We start from the raw sequence: 14554 nt of genomic DNA, 5'->3' as shown, positions 1-14554 counted from the left end.
ACAATAAATACAAGTTGTGCTCTCATCATATGTGTGATCACAATATTCCACTTTTCATATACGTGTAACCTAAGACGGATCACCATGGATATGTATCGTTTTCGAGTTCTCAACGGCTCAAAATAGGTGAAGCCAATGGCGTTTCATGATCCCTGTAACACCCTGGTATTGCTCCCGTTATAAAGGTTCCATGTATACGATCTCAAACATGTGGCTCTGCTTGGCCTTCGATTATCTGTCAAACACTTACCTTATCCACTCGCTGCTTTGGAATCCCATGGTTTCCACACAATAAATCTTTTCGGATTCTACATATATCAGAACCTACGTAGCTCTAATCTTCTCAACAATTCATCACCATGGCGGTTTCCAATCTATCTGCTGCAACTCATTCACAGGTGAGATTCAAACCTCTCTTCTTAATATGTGTTCTGTTCATTCTGACAATCAGACCTCATCACTGATTATGCTTCTGGGTTTTGCTTATTTCTCTCTCAGCTTTGCTCAAGCAAAAATGGGATCTTCTCTCCTTGCTCAGCTTTTACTTCGAAAGCCACAAAGATCCAATTTCTGGGAAAGGAGAAGGCGATGAAGGTTACATGCCAAGCTACAAGCATTCCAGCCGATCGCGTGCCCGATATGGGTAAGAGAGAGCTCATGAATTTGCTTCTCTTAGGGGCCATTTCACTTCCAACCGCCGGCATGTTGATTCCTTATGGTTCCTTCTTTGCTCCTCCTGGGTTAGTAAATTTGCTTCTTTCTTCCCTTCTGCTAGCCTTTGATTTCTCATATTATATACAGTTGCTGTTTCAATTGGCCACACAAGTGTTGCTTTTTATTTGTTAGAAAATTTTGCTGATGTTTGTTTTAATTTTTGTAAAAATCATTTATGTCCACCTAAGAGGTCTCAATGAAGACATGATGATTTAGCCAGATGGCAAGACCATTACCAAGAAATATGAAAAGATTATTTAGATGGTTTTCTCTCTCCTAAGGTTAGATATTTTTCCCTTACTATTTTGAACTTAAGTAACTAAAGCTGCGTTTGTTTCCGTTTAAAACTTATTAATTTAAAAGAAAATTTTCGATCAAAATAAAAATTAACGTGTAAAATCTTGTCTGTTAAAAATGTTTGAATGCTCATTCTTTTACTAAAAAGAAGTATTAAAAGAATTATCAATGCATATCACTTTATATTTTTGAAACGAAATTTACATAGAAATAAATGTTTTAGGTAAATTTTACATTGAAACAAATGGTGCATAATAATTTTTACAAAATTATTATTATTCGTGTCGATGAAGATACGACTTTATTTCTCCAACAACGTAGAACGGAACTTCTTTTATTTTATTTTTTGGTGTAAACAACATAGAACGAAACTTGGCTACTACTTTGATAGCATGAATGATCTTATTGTCTTACTGATAGCCAATATAATGGAATCTAAAAGGTTATTCTTGAAAATATATACAACTCCCCATAAGGATAGGTTGTATTCTCAAGAACATTTCTTTAAATTCCATTTCATTGGTTGCAAACAGTAACAACATGAATGTTTCTACTACTTGAGTGGCAACCAAGCTTTCTCCAACAAGTTGAGAATAAATACTAAAATTGTGAGGAGCCACGGACTTTCTTGAGTAGGGATCCTCTACTCTTGTGTCATTTCACCATACATCTAGGAGTGTGACCCACTTCTGAACATAGATAAGGTGAACCTCCTCCTAAATATGTGGTGGAGAGGCATGAAGGTAATGTTATCCGAGTTTGGATCCTCAACCTAATAGGTAGAGGATTGTGCTCCTCTTACATGCCTGTGCCGCACATTTAGGAGGTGACCCACCTCTAAGCATTCATGGTTCATTTCATTAATGCTAAGAGGTGTGATCTCACCTAAATGTGTGGTGGAGGGGTGTGAGGAGAGCACATTCCTCCGTCTCAACTCAGTGTTATCTTCTACCCTCAACTAGACTTGACCTTCATGGCCCCACAATATATTACTCTCTCAGTTGTCATTTAAAGAAAAAGAAATGAACTGAAGTGATAGTGAAGACCTCTATTTTAGACAACATAAACTCTCCTTGAGACTTTTGAGAAGCTTTATCATGCTGAATCGATCTTAACTGTTCTTGATTAATTTCAAATGATACTAGGTCAGGAGCTGGAGGTGGTGGCACCGTAGCAAAGGATGCCTTAGGCAATGATATTCTCGCAAGTGAGTGGCTGAAGACCCATGGTCCAGGGGACAGAACCCTTACACAAGGGCTAAAGGTAACATCAGTAACTTGTTAACTTAATTATAGATAACTTACAAGCTCAGAGTTTATTTTTCTACCACAAAAAAAATTGCAAATATGAAGGTCAGGGATCCTGGATTTGTGATTCTGATAGTCTCTTTGAACATGATAATATCCTTTGTAGGGAGACCCAACTTACCTTGTAGTGGAGAGTGACAAAACTCTGGCCACTTATGGTATCAATGCAGTCTGCACACACCTGGGTTGTGTTGTGCCATGGAATGCTGCAGAGAACAAGTTTATTTGTCCCTGCCATGGTTCCCAGTACAACAACCAAGGCAAGGTCGTTAGAGGACCTGCACCTCTGGTAAAGAATTGAACACAGCTCTCTTTATGTTCTATTATCACTACCTCCCTCTTCTTTCTTGCATTTGTAAAAACTAATTTTATTTTCTTTTTTTGGGACAGTCACTGGCCTTGGCTCATGCAGACGTCGATGATGAAAAGGTAATATTTGTTCCATGGGTTGAAACAGATTTCAGGACAGGTGAAGCCCCATGGTGGGCTTAGACCCGATCATCACCTTCAATTCTCTCCTTTTATGTGTTGGAAGTTGGATCAGGTCAATTTGTTTGCTCCAACCCATAGCAATCTTCTGTAAAGTCAACGCTTAAGCCTTTATTGAGAACCCATAATTGAACTTGGAACACATAAACCTGCTTCATCTATGTATTGAGATTTGTATGGGTTATTTTTTATATAGTTTATTTCTTCGACAATGAATTACTTCTTGCAATCAACTGCCCTTGTCATACTTAAACCATGACAAAAATTCAAAGTGAACTTCGTCATGACCAGGTTACACAAACTTTGATTATTCCTCAGGGACATAAAGTGGAAGGGATAATTCTTTTCTACATATAAGGCTTTGTCCCAACCCCAAAGAGATTCGAACTCTTAATCTACCAACTGAGCCAACCCCACCCTTTGGAGTTCCATGACATAGCCTTTTCACTCTTAAGATTCTTTCATCCATGATGAAGTCAAAGACAAACGGTAGCTCTTGACTGTTAACACCCCCCCCCTTCTCTAATAGCTCTCTCTGCCTCTCTAATGTTTCTCTCTCTCTCTCTCTCTCTCTCTCTCTCTCTCTCTCTCTCTTTTATATATTCACTTCATGGAAGAAGATCATTTTTGAACATAGATTTTGCTTGTGCACACTTGTGTTAAAAGGGATGAGTAAGTCTTCACCTTGGGTTGAGAGAATCCTCAAGTTTTACCATTTCCTTGTATTATCATTCAAGATTAATAGTGAAGACCATCATCTGCTTTGTCTTTCAATATTGGATCCTTTGGCTACATCCATTGACATCAGAGCAAGGTTTGATTTGGAAGCATCATGCCAAGAAGGGCGAATGTTCGTATGTCAACAATGCAAGAAATTGCATTACATGATGAGGCGAATAAATTGAAGGAATCAAATTAAAACCTCCAACAAATGATGCAAGAAGTTTTGCGCCGACTACCAACAATGGTTTCTAACACTCATCAAACAACTTATACAATAGATGTGGACCAAACTTTTCACATCACAGAGGAGCGCCCGAAGTGAGCATCATGATGGCTCTTCAAGTTCTACATCCATTCAATCCCAATAAGCGCATCCACAAACACTTTGGGCATTTGAGTGGCTAGCACGAGCCTTGGAGCAATCCGTTAAAAGTATACGGGAAGACGTAAACGATTTTAATGGTAAACTTGATCCCAAACTCTTTGTTGATTGGGTTGCTTCTATTGAATTTTAAATGGAAAGAATTATTGGAAGAGAGAAAAGTTGATTTTGTAGCTACAAAACTAATGGATCATGCCTTGATTAGGTGGAGACAATTTCAACAAAGTCAAGAAAGGAGAGGATTTCACCCAATTAACAATTGGGAGGATATGAAAGAAAGATTAGATGAAAAATTTATTGCTTTTGATTTCTTTCAAACTTTATATAAGAAATTTCACCATATTCGACAAGGAAATGATCAACATGTGAACGATGATTACACTAACGAATTTTTTAAATATTTATGTCGTCTTTGATTTACAAGAAAATAAAGATCAATTGGTGGCTAGATATGTCAGTGGTATAAAGTTTTCTATTCAAGATGACATTGTTTTACACTATTGGAACACTCTTGATGAAGCTCACCAATTAGCTATCAAAGTCGAAGAAAAATTGAAGAGAAATTCATCTAGGCGGTTTGAGAAGACTCTCAATATTACTATGAGAGATAAAATTATTTCAAGGGACCATTCAAGGCCTAGAAGTGATGAAAAGCCAAAACCCATGACAAAATACCAAAATAAGGGTAAAGAAAATTATAATGTGTGTTATCAATGTGGGGATGTGGGTTATTTGTCATTTTCTTGTCCTACTAAAAAGAAAGAAAATCGAATCAATTGATTGAGGGTGATGGTGATGAAATTACCTATGAAAATGACCAAGAAGATGCAATCCCTTAAGAATATTGTGAGCTCGATAATGAGGCCAAAAGCCTTGTCATTAGGCATGTTTTAACTGCATTTAAGTGTTTAGAAGATGACCAATGACTAAGAAACAATATTTTTCACACTTGTTGTATTGCTTATGGAAAGGAAATGTCTAGTATTAATTGATTCTAGAAGTTGTAAAAATATGGTTTCTAAATAAATGGTTGAAAAATTAAATTTGACTTGTGATAAACATCCCGACCCTTATCGCATCTCTTGATTTAAAATGGGAGGTGAGGTCCCGATTAGAGAAAGGTGTTTAATTAAATTATCTATTGATACTTATTTTGATGAAATTTGGTGTGATGTGTTTTCAATGGATGATTGTCATGTTTTACTTGGTAGACATTGGCAATTTGATAGGAAAGTTAATCATAATGGGGAAAATAATACATATTCATTTGTCTTGTGATGGGTGTCGAATCCACCAAAGATAATCCTTATCTCAACTGAATTTGTATTAGTAATGAGTAGGGTCGAATCTACAGAGATTGGTGAAGATTTATTCTTTGATAAAAATTGGGGAGTTTTGAATCAACAAATTAAATAAAAATTAACGAGTGCAGTAGTTAACAAGAAAATTAGAATAATAAAGACTTTCGATCAAGATTCAACTTCAGAATTGATTATCTCAATTGATCATTGACTTAAAAAATAAAAGCTTTAATTTCGGATAGATTGGTTATGGTCATTGAGGATCAGTCCTCTAACAACCAATCTTTCCCTACTTTATTGATAACCTTCGGATCTGTCTTTTGAGTTATTCCCTAATTAATAAACATAACCTTCGGATCTGTCCTTTGAGTTATGTCTATTAATCGCATTAAAAATTAAAAGACCCAATCCCTAGTCAATAAACCAGGAAAAAAAGCCTTGTTTATTTAAACTAGGATATACATTCTCATAGCAAACTCTCCAGGGCATTGATTACCCATTCGAGAATGCTATTTGTCACTTATATAAGAATTGACTGAGTATTGTATTAATCATAAAACAACAGGCCGCTTGTCTAAGGATTAATACAATAACATAATAAATATAGAAAACGCATAAATACCTGAGAATTAAAGAAAACTGATAATCCAAAGTCTCACAATTGGTGAAAATCAAACTTCCATTAATCTTGATCGAAAGCTAGAATTAGCTAGACATGGAAAATAAAAACAAAGCAGTGAAAATAGAAAACATTGTGCCGTTCTTCCTCAGAATTGTGGCTTCCTCTTGTTGTAGCTTCTCCCTCCAATCTCTGAAAATGCGTTCCTTCTTATAGAGGATTCCTGCCAATTCTGCATTCTTTCCAAATCTGTTATTTCCATCGTTCGCTTTGGCAATGCAATTCTTCCAAATTCAGTTGTTTCCTTTCTTCATATTTGCCAATGCAATGGTTTCCAATTTAGTCACTTTCCAATTCAGCTTCTTCCTTAGATGTCTGATCGCAAGAGAGAACGACATATTTGCTTGCTGAATTAAGACTTTTTACGAAAATCCTTCTGATTTGGGCAAGATCAAACCTCTAGCTTTGGACATAATCAAATCTTCCATCTTAATTTGGGTGTGATTCTTTGATTTGATTTAAAAATGTGCCAATATGGTTCTAACCATTCTTTTTATAGATTTGATATCCGAATGCTATAATCTGTTCATATCCAAATAAAACAACCAATTAGTCTCATTAAAATATAAAGGATTTGATATAATATTAATGCAATTAAATGACCTATCAAATTCCCCCACACTTAAACCATTGATTGCCCTCAAGCATTATTTTAAAAATTCTTTTTTTTTTCTAAGATTTAAAAAAAAATATATTGAATTTCAACTAAGATTCAACAATTTCAACTAAACTTTATCAATCGACATGAATGAACTAGTTTCAATAAATCATTAGATTCAAGATGCATCAAGATCCAATACCCTCTCATTTGGATTCACTCTATACACTCAGTGTTTAAGGGTAACAAAGTCACTCAAATCAATCACAGAAGGATAATTACCATATGCTTGTAAAGAAGTCACATCTCCACCAGTAAGCATTGAATTAAACACACACATCCAAAGGTCTTTAATAGGTTGTAATGAGGCTTTAGGTAGGGTATGGAAAAACATGGAAACTGGGATAAAATGAAATCAAAGGAATGAGTTAGAATCACAATAATATGTCATAATCAAATTTTTTTTTTTCAGGTTCTCAAAAACTTATAGAAGCCATAAAGCAAAAAGGCAACACAGTATGCACTGGAAAAATAAAGTATGTCGCTCAATGATATTATTTTCCAAACAACTGATTCTTCTTCTTTCTCTCTCTCTCTCTCTCTTTTTTTTTTTTTTTTCGGAGCAACTGATTCTTTTCATTTTTTTTTCTCTAAATGCAGCCACACCTCTCTTTTTTTTTTTTTTTTTTTTTTTTTTTTTTGCAATGCACTTTAAGTAAAAGATGCATTAAGTTTGACAGTACTTGCCTTTCCTTTTCAGTATTAATTGATATTTCATATCAGTAACTCAACCATCCTTCGATTTGGGCTCAATAGAATGAAAAGAACAAAAAAGGTTAATGAGGTTTATACAGTGGTATATTATCAAAAGAAAAGGTCAAGGCTCAAAGTGGGCTCCTAGAGGTAATAATCAAGGATAGGCTATCAAAAGAAAGCTAAAAAGTGGTAAATCCTAGGTGCCCTTGTCATTTGTATGCATTTAATCCAATTATATGATTTCAGCATGCAAAACTAAACAAGTTCTAGAAGTATCCAACCATAAAAGATTATCACTCAATCAAGAAAATCAGAGCAAAACTAATGCTATATATGCTCTTAGGCTCAAAATCTCACAAAAATTGTTTGTGTATATGAATCTTTAGCATCCTTTCCTCTAAATCATAAATTAAAACAATCTTTCATTAGCATGTGATTTCAAAGAATTTAATTGATCATGATTCATCAAAATTGAATTCAACCTGTAAATATTGGTCATGCATTCCATTGAACTCATAGAAAATGAAACATCATTAAAAAGAATTTCAGAAAATTTCACCCACAAAAAGTATAAATATGTTATCCCCTCCCCCACACTTAAATGTAACAATGTCCCCATTGTAATAGAAATAAGAGAATCTAGGAATACTCCCCTCATATATAGAACAGTGGACTGAAGCTGAGCAATCAAGCGAAAGGCGAAGAGTGAAAAAAAACTGGTTGTCAGAAAAGAAAAGAAAATTAAATTAAGATTTCTAACAATAAAAAAAAATAATAATAAAAATAAATAAAATTTTAAAGTAAAGAAAATTGGGTTGCCTCCCATTAGCGCCTTCATTTAACGTCTTTGGCTAGACCTGGTTCATTTTCATTCCTTGTATTCTGGAATACAAAGCTCAATTTCAACATTATGCACTTGAAAACCTTCATAAAAAGGTTTTAACCGATGACCATTAACCTTAAAAATTTTATCAGTCTCAAAACTTTGGATTTCAACTGCACCATGAGAGAAGACATCAGTAACGACAAAAGGTCCTAACCATCTAGAACGCAGTTTTCCTGGAAACAATTTCAATCTAGATTGGTAGAGCAAAACTTTTTGACCAATTGTAAAATTCTTACCTCGCAATTGCTGATCATGGAAAGCCTTTGTTTTATCCTTGTAAATCCTTGAACTCTCATAGGCGTCGTTGCGAATTTCTTCCAACTCTTGTAATTGAAGCTTTCGTTGTTCTCCAACTTTGTCCATTTCCATATTGCATTGTTTAACAGCCCAAAATGCCCTATGCTCCATCTCGACAGGAAGATGACAAGCTTTCCCAAACACTAAACGGTAAGGAGACATACCTATAGGTGTTTTGTAGGCTGTCCGATAGGCCCACAATGCATCATTAAGTCTTAAACTCCAATCTTTTCGATTTGGATTTACCGTTTTCTCAAGAATGGACTTGACTTCTCGGTTTGACACCTCAGCTTGCCCACTTGTTTGTGGATGGTATGCAGTGGAAACACAATGAGTGACATTATACGTGCGGAACAATGCTTCAATCACTTTATTGCAGAAATGAGTGCCTCTATCACTAATCATTGCCTTGGGTGTGCCAAATCTGACAAAAATCTGTGACTTGACAAAATCTACAACCACTTTAGAATCATTAGTTCGGGTAGCTTTAGCCTCCACCCATTTAGAGACATAATCCACAGCAAGAATTATATAAAAATTACCAAAAGAATTAGGAAAAGGACCCATGAAATCTATACCCCAGACATCAAAAATTTCACAAATAAGTATAGGGATAAGGGGTAATTGATCTCTATGTCCTAAGTTCCCAGTTTTTTGACAACGCTCACATGATTTACAAAACCTATATGCATCATGAAACAAATTTGGCCAATATAACCCACATTCTAGAACTTTTCGAGCCGTTCTTTTTTGACCAAAATGTCCACCACAAGCATATGAATGACAGAATTGTAAGATGGATGATATTTCTTGTTGATGGACACATCTCATGAATAATTAAATCCGAACAATGCTTCCAAAGGTAAGGATCGTCCCACACATAATATTTGGCATCACTTTTTATTTTATCTTTTTGAGCTCTAGATAAATCCTTAGGTAGAGTTTTAGTAACTAAATAGTTAACTATATCTGCATACCAAGGAACCTCATTAAGGAAAAAGAGATGCTCATCTGGGAAATTGTCTTGTAGTGGAGATGAGTCTTCACTTGAAATCAATCTACTCAAGTGGTCGGCAACTAAATTTTCTGCACCTTTCTTGTCACGGATCTCCAAATCAAATTCTTGTAACAAGAGTATCCAACGGATCAGCCTCGGTTTTGCTTCTTTCTTTGAAAACAAATATTTCAGAGCTGCATGATCAGAGTAAATAACAATTTTAGTACCCAATAAATAAGAACGGAATTTTTCTAAAGCAAATACAATAGCTAAAAGTTCTTTTTCCGTTGTTGAATAATTGCATTGTGCACTGTCAAGAGTTCTTGAAGCATAATAAATGACGTGAGACTCTCTTCCAAATTTTTGTCCAAGAACAGCTCCTATTGCATAGTTACTTGCGTCACACATGATTTCAAAAGGGTGGTTCCAATCTGGTGATCTGATGATGGGGGCTGAAATCAACTTGTCTTTTAAAATGTCAAAAGCTTCCTTGCACGCTTTATCAAAGTCAAATGCTACATCCTTTTGCAATAATCTGCACAAAGGTTGTGTGATTTTGGAGAAGTTCTTGATAAAGCGACGATAAAATCCTGCATGCCCCAAAAAAGAACGAATCTCCCGTACAGTTACAGGATAAGGCAATGATTTTATAATATCAATTTTTGACTTATCAACCTCTATACCTTTTGCAGAAACGATATGTCCAAGAATAAGTCCTTGATCTACCATAAAGTGACATTTTTCATAATTCAAAACAAGATTAGCTTCTATACATCTCTGCAACACTTTTGTTAGGTTAGTTAGACATATATCAAAAGAATCACCATAGACTGTAAAATCATCCATAAACACTTCTATGATGTTCTCAACATACTCAGAAAAAATACTAACCATACATCTCTGGAATGTAGCAGGCGCATTGCAAAGTCCAAATGGCATCCGTCGGTAAGCAAAAGTACCAAAAGGACATGTAAATGTGGTTTTCTCTTGATCCTCTGGTGCCACCAGAACTTGAGGAAAACCTGAAAAGCCATCCAAACAACAATAATGAGATTTTCCCGCTAACCGTTCAAGCATTTGATCAATGAATGGGAGAGGAAAATGATCCTTCCTAGTTGATGCATTCAATTTACGATAATCTATACAAACTCTCCATCCGTTCTGGATTCGGGTGGGCACCAACTCACCATTCTCATTTTGAATCACAGTGATGCCAGTTTTCTTTGGAACTACCTGAACTGGACTTACCCATTTGCTATCTGAGATTGGATAGATCATACCTGCATCAAGGAGTTTTAAAATTTCCTTTTTCACTACCTCCATCATAGGTGGGTTCAAACGGCGTTGAGGTTGCCTAGAAGGTTTACAATTCTCTTCAAGCAGGATTTTGTGCATACATGTTGAGGGACTTAAACCTTTTATGTCCGCTATGGTCCATCCCATAGCCTCCTTATATTCCCGAAGCACTCTAAGCAATCTCTCTTCTTCTAATGCATTTAGCTTACTTGAAATAATTACGGGGAGACTTTTATTATCACCCAAGAATGCATATTTTAAATGATCTGGCAATGTTTTGAGTTCCAACTTGGGGGCCTGCACAATAGAGGGTAAAAGTTTTGTGTTAGAAATAGGAAGATTAGCAAAAGGAACATCAACCCTCATAGGTCTAAGTGACTCTAATTCAAAAATAGTATTTTGCAATTCATCCTCTATTGCAAACTCTTCTTTGCAAGCTGCACTTCTTCAAGAGTTAAACCATTACTAAGTGCAATTTTTAACTTGTCTTCATCACAAAAATTAAATGTTTTTTGAGCTAGAGTGTCAATGGCATCAAAAGCATAAACAACATATACATCATTAGGATATCTCATGGAAGCATATATATTAAATTTAATGATCTCGCCATCAAACTCCATTGTTAATGTTCCATCATGCACATCGATTTTAGTTCTAGCAGTTTTCAAGAAAGGTCTCCCCAATAAAATTAAACTTGAATTAGGAGTATAGTCTTCTTCCATATCAAGTACATAAAAATCTGCTGGAAAAACTAATCCATTTACTTGAACTAAAACATCTTCTAACACTCCTTCAGGATAAACATTTGATCTATCAGCCAATTGAATTATTACGCCAGTATTCTTTAAAGGTCCAACATTCAAAGATTTATAAACTGATAAAGGCATAACGTTAATAGAAGCACCCAAATCACACATGGCCTTCTCAACTTTCATATTACCTATTTTACAAGGAATGACAAACATACCTGGATCTTTGCACTTTGAAGGTAATTTCTTTTGTAACACAGCTGAGACATTCTCCCCCACACTTATTTTCTCATTGCCTTGCAACTTTCTCTTATTAGTACATAATTCCTTAAGAAATTTCGCATAGCGAGGAATTTGTTTGATATCATCAATTAAAGGAATATTTACCTCAACTTTGCGAAATGTCTCAAGAATTTCTTTTTCCTCTTCAAGTTTTTTTGATTGAGAAAGTCTTGTTGGAAAAGGAGGGGGGGTTACCTTAGGACTTACATGTTTTACAGGAGGTGTTACTTCTTTTTCTGTCTCCTCTCTTAAATTTGAATGATAAGCAATGGGTCCTTCTAACTCTTTGCCACTTCTCAATGTCATGGCACTCACATTTTGCTTTGGATTGATAATTGTTTGTGAGGGCAATTTTCCTTGATTCTCAAGCTTACTTACTCGAAGATGCGAGTTGACTGATTTGACTCTCCAAGTTCTGAATACTTGCTCTTGTATCCTGTTGGAATTGATGAGAACTAACAGCAAGAGATTCAACTAATTGTTCAAGAGACTTACCTTGCTTAGGAACTTGTTGATATTGTTGATCGGACTGCCTAGGTTGATATTGTTGTTGGAAATTGTTAGCTCTAGGCCCATAACTCAGATTTGGGTGATCCTTCCATCCTGAATTGTATGTGTTTGAGTATGGATCATATATTCTTTGTGGTGGACCTGGGAATCCTCCAACAATATTGGCATGTTCATGAGTCTCATCTTGAAGTGTTGGGCATGCATCTGTGGCATGATTTGTTTTGAAGCAAATACCACAAGCCTTCACTTGTTGGATATTTCCTACAACCAATTTTTCCACAAGAGAAGTTAGATTATCCAAACGTTGGTCAATGGAAGAGACACTTACCTCATTAACTTTTCTTGGTGGATCGTCCCGTCTAGTCCCAAATTGTTGAGTTTTGGCAGCCATATTAGAAATTAAATTTCTTGCCTCGATAGGGGTTTTATGTACTAACGCACCTCCACTAGCAGCGTCAATCATATTCCTATCCATGTTAGATAACCCTTCATAAAAATATTGAATTAGAAGTTGGTCGAGAAATTTGATGTTGGGGACAACTAGCACACAATTGCTTAAATCTTTCCCAATATTCATGAAGAGTTTCTCCATGATATTGTCGGATCCCACATATATCTTTCCTTATAGTAGCAGCCCGCGAGGCAGGAAAAAAACTTTTCAAGAAACTCGCCTTTTCATATCAATCCAGGTGGTTATTGAACCGAAGGTAAGTAGTATAACCAATCTTTAGCTTTTTCAGACAAAGAAAATGGAAAGGCTCGTAATTTGATTTGTTCATCGGTTACACCATGTGGCCTCATTGTGGAGCACACCACATGGAACTCCTTGAGATGTTTATGAGGATCTTCACCTGCAAGACCACGGAAAGTGGGGAGTAAATGAATCAAACCAGATTTTAATTCAAAAGCAACCTCAATATTTGGATATTCAATACATAATGGTTGTTGGTTCAAATCTGGCATGGCTAAATCTTTTAAGGTCCTCTCATTAATATTATTAGCATCCATGATTTCTTCTTCAACTCCAAATAATCCAATTAAATCAATACTAGAAGATGAAGAAGATGATACTCCCTGAAAATGTTGTTTGGTTTCCTTCCTCAATCTATGGGCTGTTTTCTCAATCTCAGGATCAAATTGAAGTTCACCTGTACGAATGGATCGAGGCATAAAACAAACAACCAAGAGAAAAAAATAAAAAAAATAAAAAAAAAAAATAAAACAAAGCAAAATGAATAGATCTAAAAGAACCAATCCCCGGCAACGGCGCCAAAATTTGATGGGTGTCGAATCCACCAAAGATAATCCTTATCTCAACTGAATTTGTATTAGTAATGAGTAGGGTCGAATCCACAGAGATTGGTGAAGATTTATTCTTTGATAAAAATTGGGGAGTTTTGAATCAACAAATTAAATAAAAATTAACGAGTGCAGTAGTTAACAAGAAAATTAGAATAATAAAGACTTTCGATCAAGATTCAACTTCAGAATTGATTATCTCAATTGATCATTGACTTAAAAAATAAAAGCTTTAATTTCGGGTAGATTGGTTATGGTCATTGAGGATCAGTCCTCTAACAACCAATCTTTCCCTACTTTATTGATAACCTTCGGATCTGTCCTTTGAGTTATTCCCTAATTAATAAACATAACCTTCGGATCTGTCCTTTGAGTTATGTCTATTAATCGCATTAAAAATTAAAAGACCCAATCCCTAGTCAATAAACCAGGAAAAAAAGCCTTGTTTATTTAAACTAGGATATACATTCTCATAGCAAACTCTCCAGGGCATTGATTACCCATTCGAGAATGCTATTTGTCACTTATATAAGAATTGACTGAGTATTGTATTAATCATAAAACAACAGGCCGCTTGTCTAAGGATTAATACAATAACATAATAAATATAGAAAACAAATAAATACCTGAGAATTAAAGAAAACTGATAATCCAAAGTCTCACAATTGGTGAAAATCAAACTTCCATTAATCTTGATCGAAAGCTAGAATTAGCTAGACATGGAAAATAAAAACAAAGCAGTGAAAATAGAAAACATTGTGCCGTTCTTCCTCGAAATTGTGGCTTCCTCTTGTTGTAGCTTCACACCTCCAATCTCTCGAAAATGCGTTCCTTCTTATAGAGGATTCCCGCCAATTCTCGCATTCTTTCCAAATCTGTTATTTCCATCGTTCGCTTTGGCAATGCAATTCTTCCCAATTCAGTTGTTTCCTTTCTTCATATTTGCCAATGCAATGGTTTCCAATTTAGTCACTTTCCAATTCAGCTTCTTC

General features: G+C 35.4%; 1 protein-coding gene and 1 pseudogene across 1 annotated transcript; one reads left to right on the top strand and one right to left on the bottom strand.

Moving 5' to 3' along the window:
• The first annotated feature begins 288 nt into the window (after positions 1-288).
• PETC (photosynthetic electron transfer C) lies at positions 289-3023 on the top strand. Its single transcript, XM_089150626.1, has 5 exons — positions 289-398; positions 499-740; positions 2157-2274; positions 2425-2607; positions 2709-3023. The coding sequence occupies exons 1-5, from the start codon at positions 360-362 to the stop codon at positions 2808-2810; spliced, it is 684 nt and encodes a 227-aa protein (XP_089006752.1). The 5' UTR covers positions 289-359; the 3' UTR covers positions 2811-3023.
• Positions 3024-11135: 8112 nt separating this feature from the next.
• On the bottom strand, positions 11136-13271 carry LOC149022593 (uncharacterized; annotated as a pseudogene).
• Between the last annotated feature and the right edge of the window lie 1283 nt (positions 13272-14554).

Source organism: Hakea prostrata, chromosome 3 (genome assembly GCF_041222555.1).
Source record: "Hakea prostrata isolate BN-2017 chromosome 3, UWA_Hpros_2, whole genome shotgun sequence".
In the NCBI taxonomy this organism is placed as follows: domain Eukaryota; kingdom Viridiplantae; phylum Streptophyta; class Magnoliopsida; order Proteales; family Proteaceae; genus Hakea; species Hakea prostrata.
This window is presented reverse-complemented; position numbering and strand designations above follow the sequence as displayed.

Coding starts and splice junctions, on each gene's coding strand:
- PETC (XM_089150626.1), top strand. CDS start 360: ATGGCGGTTTCCAATCTATCTGCTGCAACTCATTCACAG. Junction 741..2,156: donor TCCTTCTTTGCTCCTCCTGG/GTTAGTAAATTT, acceptor AAATGATACTAG/GTCAGGAGCTGGAGGTGGTG. Junction 2,608..2,708: donor TTAGAGGACCTGCACCTCTG/GTAAAGAATTGA, acceptor TTTTTGGGACAG/TCACTGGCCTTGGCTCATGC.